The sequence below is a fragment of the Neopsephotus bourkii genome, unplaced genomic scaffold, assembly GCF_033783945.1.
Source record: "Neopsephotus bourkii isolate Nb327-2 ecotype Australia unplaced genomic scaffold, CSIRO-AGI_Nbou_v1 NB_168, whole genome shotgun sequence".
Classification (NCBI taxonomy): domain Eukaryota; kingdom Metazoa; phylum Chordata; class Aves; order Psittaciformes; family Psittacidae; genus Neopsephotus; species Neopsephotus bourkii.
This window is the reverse complement of record NW_026900684.1, coordinates 18,120,813-18,127,881: the sequence shown is the minus strand read 5'-3', so window position 1 is coordinate 18,127,881 and position 7,069 is coordinate 18,120,813. Positions and strand designations below refer to the sequence as shown.

Genomic DNA, 7,069 nt, shown 5'->3' with positions numbered 1-7,069 from the left:
GCAACAGGGAGACCCTGGGGGTGTGATGAGGCACCCATGGGAGCTATGGAGCACCCAGAAAAGGGAGATCTACGGGGCACAGGAGAGGTTGGAGGCACCCTAAGGGGCTATGGGACACCCAGGAGGTTGGAAAAGCACAGGTTTTTTTATGAGGCACAGGGGGAGCCATGTCCACCTTGGACAGCGTTGGGAGCACTCAGAGAGGGGTAGGATCGCAGGGTCCCCCAGAAGCTGATGCCAGAGCCCAGGCCTGTAGCATCTCCTTTATTGCAGGCCTTATCAGGGCCTCCAGTGGGAGGGAGAATCCACATTCCCCCCATGTGGAGCTTCACTGGGGAGGAGCATAGGTGCCAGCGAGGTGCACGGGCAGCCCGTCACGGCAGGAGACACGCACGTGGTGCTGAACCTGCAATGCCCGGTAGGAGCAAGGGGGCCGGTTGTTCCCCCCGCGCAGGCGGCAGGCTGTGAGGCCCATGGGCGTCGGGGTGCTGTGGAATCCCGCTTCATCAGGCGCCTGGGTGCAGGCAGCCACCAGCTCCTCAGCCGGAGCATGCACGAAGGTGTTGGAGGGCTTGCAGGGCCGGCCGGGCGCTGTCACCTGCCGCCGCGCCAGCATGGTCTCGCAGTAGCGGTGTGCCGAGAGCGGGGATGTCCGGGGATGGTCCACGTGCTGCCGCAGGAACTTCTCGTAGCGGGTCTCACCCACCGCGCCTGACAGCGCTGCCAGCACCAGCGCCATGCACAGAGCCCAGCCCACCATTGGCACCTGTGGGAAGCGGGGTCAGGGACATCCAGACTGCTGGAATCCTGACTGGAAACCCCATGCTGGATGCTCGATTCCTTTACAGGAATTCTTTTCCTCCTCCTGTACACCTGGTTTCCTTACAAATCCCTTCAAAATACATGTGGACCCCCCTTGACACCTGGGCTTGGATTCCACCGGGATGCCTGGGTCCCCTACAGAACACCCAATGGACACCTGAGTCCCCTACAGTTCTCCACTCCCCAGAAGCTTGTGTCCCCCCATGGACCCCCCCGAACCCCTATAGATCCACCCCGTACCCCAGCACCTGGATCCCCTACATATCCACCCTTCCCCACTGGATGCTTGGGCTGCTCACAGTGCCCTCCCACAGACACTCTGGTCCCCTGCACATCCCTCACGCGCACCTGTGTATGTGCCTCAGTTTCCCTTATGGCCTTGGGGTCTCCGGGATCCCTCCCACTCCTCTGCACCTCTTTTATACTGGGCCCAACGGGCAAGGATCCAGGAGGAGGAGCAGGACAAAGAGCAAGGTCCAGCGGATCTGTGTGGGCAGCCAGGTGAGGCCCCACTCCGCCTGGTGCCCTACCCCAAGGTCATTAGGCAGTCATTAACGAAGCACGTAACTGGCTGCGCAAGTCCCCTGGGATGCCCCCCGCCCCTGCTGCTCTGGACCATGCATTTGGCCTTGCCACGTGTCCCATAGAGGGGCAGGACACCTTGGTCCCCTTGTGTGCCCGACGGGATACCTGGTTCCCTGGAGAGGCAGCACGTCAGCATCACCTCTGGGACAGCTGTCAGGCGCTCCTGCCCCTCTTGCACGATGTGGTATGTCCATGGCTGCCCTGCACTGCTCCAGAGCTCTGTCCCTTCCCACTGTGCCCCGGGAAGTGCCCCACCATTACCTCACATGGTCCTGGCTGCCCCACTGGGGCGGGAACTAGCCATGACACCCTTTCCCTCGACCATCAGGGAGAGCCTCATGGACTCGCATAGAGAGCGTGTCTTCTCCAGAGGGAGAGGCACCACCCTCCCCAAAAGAGCTGTAAAAGCTCTAAGATCAGCCATGATGAAGGCGGAGAGCGCCCTGCCCTGTAGTTACATCTCTACGGCTCTGCGTGTATCCCAAAGCGGAAGAACTAGCTCAGCTGCCCCAGAGCTACCGCACCCCCATCCCGCCCTCCCACCTTCCCCCGCTGCCCCCTACCCCCCGCACCGTTGGTCCCGTCCAGCTGTGGTAGGTCCCGGCGGGGAGCGGCCCCGTTCTCGCGAGAGAGCAGCCTCACTCTCGTACAATCCCGCGCGATCTGGTGGTTCCGGTCTTTCCGTGGCCAGGGCGGGACCATGGCGGTCGGCAAGAACAAGCGGCTCACCAAGGGTGGCAAGAAAGGCGCCAAGAAGAAAGTGTAAGGCGGCCGGGACGGGATGGGACGGGCTCGGGGGCACCGGGCGGGACGCCGCGGCGGCGGGATGGCGCGGATGCGGGGCGGATGGCGGTGGCCGGGAGCGGGCCGCTGCTGTTATGGCGGCGGCCGAGCGCGGGCCTCGCTGCATGGCAGCGGGAGGGGAGGTGCGGGCTGGGGACCGCTGTGGAAGCGCGGGTCCCGGCCGAGCTGGGTCTCCCCTGGTCCCGTCATGTGCCCAGGGTGCGCTCCCGACGACTGGGAGGGCAGCAGCAGGGCTGTGCCTCGCATCCGGTACGGGTCCCGGCACCGGCTGGGGTGCTGCGAGCCGGGTGCCCAGGCCTAGTGGGCGTAGCGTGGTTTGCTTGCTGTGGAAGCAGGGGGTCTCGAGGGGTGGTGGTGGTACATGCTTCGTTGTATGTGGTGTATTTCGGCTGCAGAAGTCAAGGAATGAAATGGGGTATTCGTGGGGAAGTTAAAAAGCCTGTATCGCTTCTGAGCAGTAGCTGGAATTGTAGCACTGTACAGCTTGTCATTTCAGCTTCATGATGTTTCTGTAGTTGATTCCAGTTTTTCTGAAGTAAACTGAATGCTGTCTCCCTGTAGTGGGTAATGGTGTCATTATTCACATACTTGCCATTCTGTCCACGTTAAACTTGAAAGCACAAAGTATTACTATTTTCATTCCCGTTTCACAAGGCGTATGGGGAGGATGTTCTTACTTCAGCTCAGTTTCACCTAAGAAAAGTCAGTAAAAAGTATCTTGTCTGCTTTATTTAAATTAAGGGTTGATCCTTTCTCCAAAAAGGACTGGTATGATGTCAAAGCACCAGCAATGTTTAACATCCGAAACATTGGGAAGACGCTTGTCACCAGGACTCAAGGAACTAGTGAGTAGTGGGGCTTTATGCAATAGAGGGAGAAATGATTGTTCTTTGTGCTGGCTCCAAGTGAGACTCAGTTAAAGAATGGCTGGCAAACAGTTTTTACTCATATTGTTATAAACCTGGAAGTTTAAAAATAAGATGAAAGGTATCTCTAACTTAATTGCTTGATTTGAATGACTTTTCTGAAGTTGGCAAAGTGTTTAAATAAATACCTTGGTTGCAGGGAAATGAATACAGTGGGCTCCTTGCTTGTCCAGGAGTACCAGAATGTGGCTAGGGTACAGAAGGGCACACCTGAAGTTTCTAATGAACTGGTACTGGGGTAACCTGATGAGTTTGAGGGTTGTTAAGAACTAAGGAGTCATTCTGATTATCAGGGGCAGATGTGGAGACTGGTACAGAAGGGTACTGTGTGCAGTTCTGGTATCCTCAACATAAAAAGGATGTGGAACTGTTGGAGCAAGTCCAGAGGAGGGCCACGAGGATGATCAGGGGACTGGAGCACCTTCCGTATGAAGATAGGCTGAGAAAGTTGGGGCTGTTCAGCCTGGAGAAGAGAAGGCTGCGTGGAGACCTCATAGCAGCCTTCCAGTATCTGAAGGGGGGCTGTAAGGATGCTGGACAGTGACTCTTCATTAGGGGCTGTAGTGACAGAACAAGGGGTAATAGGTGTAAACTGAAAATGGGATAGATACAAGGAAGAAGTTCTTTACTGTGAAGGTGGTGAGGCACTGGAACAGGCTGTCCAAGGAAGTGATAAATGCACCATCCCTGGTGATGTTCAAGGCCAAGTTGGACAGAGCCTTGGGCAATAAGGATGTATGAGGTGTCTCTGCTCATGGAACTAGATGTTCTTAAGGTCCTTTCCAAGCCTAGCTATTCTGTGATTCTATAAATACCATCACGTTTGAAGAGACTGAAATGTGAAACTTAGCAGGTAAAGTGATCTTTAGAGCTGGAATTGCTAACTTCGTGGGAGCACAGGTACATGTGTCACTGGCTTTTTGTGTTGTCTGTCATAGCTCAGGAAAGGGGAGCATCTGTTAGAAATACAGGGTGATCCACTAAGAGGCATCAGTATTTTTGGAAGGTCAGCTGTGTAGAATGGTTAAATAGTTGCATTATACTATTCTAGTTTCACTTAAAGTTACAAAGGTGAGCATTATTTTCAACTGCATACATGTAAAGTAAAAAAGGGTCATTGTAAACCAAGCATGAGTCGGGCAGTGTGAAAATGGTTAGTTGTTAGAGCTGTACTTAAAATGGTTGTTGTTGATTTAGCTCTGCTGAGCACATGCTTGTCTTCCTGTTGTTGTTCATAATTTCCAAATACTTCGTAGCCGCTTCCATTGAAAAAAAAAACCAACCCAACCCCAAAGCTATTACATATCCTGGGATCTGCTGTGGACTGGTATTTGTGTTCAGCGCCTGATACAATTACCCTAAGAAGATTCCTCACCAAATTAACAAAATACAGTATTTGGTTCTAGGAGTTGAATTGATCTTGGTCAAGATGCATATAAACTTCAGAGCAGTGAAACTAGTGGCATCCTTTACTGTTAGAAACAATAAAATGGAAAGTCAATATTTGGTTTGAATAATGCATTTCTAATGTTAATAAAAGGTTTTATTTGTTTCATAACACAGAAATTGCCTCTGATGGGCTGAAGGGTCGTGTATTTGAAGTGAGCCTGGCTGATCTGCAGAATGATGAGGTTGCCTTCCGTAAATTCAAGCTGGTAACTGAGGACGTTCAGGGCAAAAATTGTCTGACCAACTTCCATGGAATGGACCTCACCAGGGATAAAATGTGCTCCATGGTCAAAAAGTGGCAGGTGTGTAAAGCACGAGGTCTGCATTGCTGTCAGTGCCTCAGGGAAAGGAGGCAGCCACGGGTGCATGTACAGCTGTATTTGCAGTGGCAGCAGCAGATGTTAGTGAATGTCAGGTGGGTCATGTTGAGAAACCTGTCCATCATGTTGATGGTAAATGGCTGTTTCTCTTTTAGACGATGATTGAAGCCCATGTAGATGTCAAAACGACCGATGGTTACCTGCTGCGCCTCTTCTGCGTGGGTTTCACAAAGAAGCGCAATAACCAAATCCGCAAGACCTCGTATGCCCAGCATCAGCAGGTGCGGCAGATCCGCAAGAAGATGATGGAAATCATGACACGAGAGGTCCAAACCAATGATCTGAAAGAAGTTGTCAATAAGCTGTAAGCTCTGACTCTGTTCTGTTGGTTTTTCCCCCCCTTACAGTTTACATGGTTGCTTGTTGGCCAGTTTTCCCGGGGTACTTCGGGATTGCAGGTGCTTCACATAGTGTTTAGCAGAGATCAGGCAAACTGCCTCTCATGTTGAAGACCCAGCACACTTTTCAAATACTGAATCTCAACATAGTATTTGGCTTCCATCAGCTATCATAAATAAGTTTGCATAAGTTTGCATAAATGTAGAACTAGGCTCTTTCGATTCATGTTTCTACAGACTAAAATTGTAACTCTGATCAGCTGGGGCTGTGAATGTTCTGGGTTCTTCTGATAGAAGGACGTTCTCCAAAGTGTGGTTTTTGCTTCCAGAAGTTGCACATGCACTCTCAACATGAGCATGCTTATACTGTATCTCTTCTAATGCTGCAAGGAAAATGTTTTGGAATCTAAATGTACTTAAAAGAGTGAAGGTAGTATTGATAATACAGGCTTCTGTAGAGTATTATGTATGCTTAAGAATTCTTTTAAGCCTGTGCTGTTGAAGAAGCAGAAACAGTGTTTAATGTTCTTGGGCTGCTGTGCTTTGATTCCTCAGGATCCCAGACAGTATTGGCAAAGACATAGAGAAGGCCTGTCAGTCCATTTACCCACTTCACGATGTCTATGTCCGCAAGGTTAAGATGCTGAAGAAGCCCAAGTTCGAACGTAAGTCAATTACTGCAGACTTCGATGCTCTCAGTGGAGGAGGCGGGAAGCTGTTAGTTTAAAATGCATTTGCTCTTGGATAAGATGTTAAAGCAGCATCATAAGCTTCTTCACTACTAGTAAAGAAGTGTTTGGCTTCTAGTCCAGTGTTTGCCTTTCAGGCTTGACAGCCAAGCAGGATTCCTGTACTTCAGAGCTTTTTTGAATTCTTGCCTGGAACTGCTGCTGAATGCTTAAAGGCTTTGGCTTGGGAATGAGTGATGACAAAATGTTTCGGTCCCAAATGACATGGAATGATTCTATCTTCCCATTTTCTGACATTCCCATATAATGCAGCAGCCTATTGTTGACTTCATGTCTTTCTTTTTAAGAAGGCTGTGTGGAGACCTCAGAGCAGCCTTCCAGTATCTGAAGGGGGCATATAGGGATGCTGGGGAGGGACTCTTCATTAGGGACTGTAGTGATAGGACAAGGGGTAACAGGTTAAATCTTAAACAGGGGAAGTTTAGATTGGATATAAGGAGGAAATTCTTTCCTGTTAGGGTGGTGAGGCACTGGAATGGGTTGCCCAGGAAGGTTGTGAGTGCTCCATCCCAACCTTGTGAGTGTTCAAGGCCAGGTTGGATGAAGCCTTGGGTGACATGGTTTAGTGTGAGGTGTCCCTGCCCATGGCAAGGGGTTTGGAACTTGATGATCTTAAGGTCCTTTCCAACCCTAACTTTCTATGATTCTATATAGAAAGTTTAATTTGCAATTTCACTGTGTAGCGCTTCCTTCCCTGCTTGTTTTTTTCTGTCAGTTACTGCAGCAGCATCTCCTTGCATGAACCTTCTGATCATACCCACATTGAATCTTCTGGTGGTTTAATTTATATCTGATGAGCAATTGAGTAATTTAAAACTGCATCTCTCACTGTTCATAACACTCCTTCTTTCTAGTGGGCAAGCTGATGGAGCTGCATGGAGAAGGTGGTGGTGCTGGCAAACCCTCTGGAGACGAGGCAGGCACTAAAGTAGAGCGAGCTGATGGATACGAGCCACCTGTGCAAGAATCTGTCTGAAACAAAAAATGGATGGAAAATAAAAGTTCTAATATACAGA

At 50.6% G+C, this 7,069-nt stretch overlaps 2 protein-coding genes and 1 non-coding gene across 4 annotated transcripts; 2 read left to right on the top strand and 1 right to left on the bottom strand.

The window, feature by feature from the left end:
• Positions 1 to 249: 249 nt before the first annotated feature.
• Positions 250 to 2,069, bottom strand: LOC133223401 (ribonuclease CL2-like). Of its 2 annotated transcripts, none has more exons than XM_061374085.1 (2): positions 1,980 to 2,069; positions 250 to 766 (listed from the first exon to the last, which is right to left on the bottom strand). In XM_061374085.1, the coding sequence occupies exon 2, from the start codon at positions 758 to 760 to the stop codon at positions 329 to 331; it is 432 nt and encodes a 143-aa protein (XP_061230069.1). In that variant the 5' UTR covers positions 761 to 766; positions 1,980 to 2,069; the 3' UTR covers positions 250 to 328. The 2 variants fall into 2 exon arrangements, with proteins under 2 accessions (XP_061230069.1, XP_061230064.1); XM_061374080.1 differs by lacking the exon at positions 1,980 to 2,069 and adding an exon at positions 1,171 to 1,266.
• On the top strand, positions 2,015 to 7,069 carry RPS3A (ribosomal protein S3A). The gene is made up of 6 exons (XM_061374067.1): positions 2,015 to 2,169; positions 2,953 to 3,056; positions 4,701 to 4,888; positions 5,062 to 5,270; positions 5,860 to 5,969; positions 6,908 to 7,069. The coding sequence occupies exons 1-6, from the start codon at positions 2,108 to 2,110 to the stop codon at positions 7,027 to 7,029; spliced, it is 795 nt and encodes a 264-aa protein (XP_061230051.1). The 5' UTR covers positions 2,015 to 2,107; the 3' UTR covers positions 7,030 to 7,069.
• LOC133223849 (small nucleolar RNA SNORD73) lies at positions 6,222 to 6,291 on the top strand. The gene has a single exon (XR_009728709.1). It is a non-coding gene; the product is annotated as a small nucleolar RNA SNORD73 (small nucleolar RNA).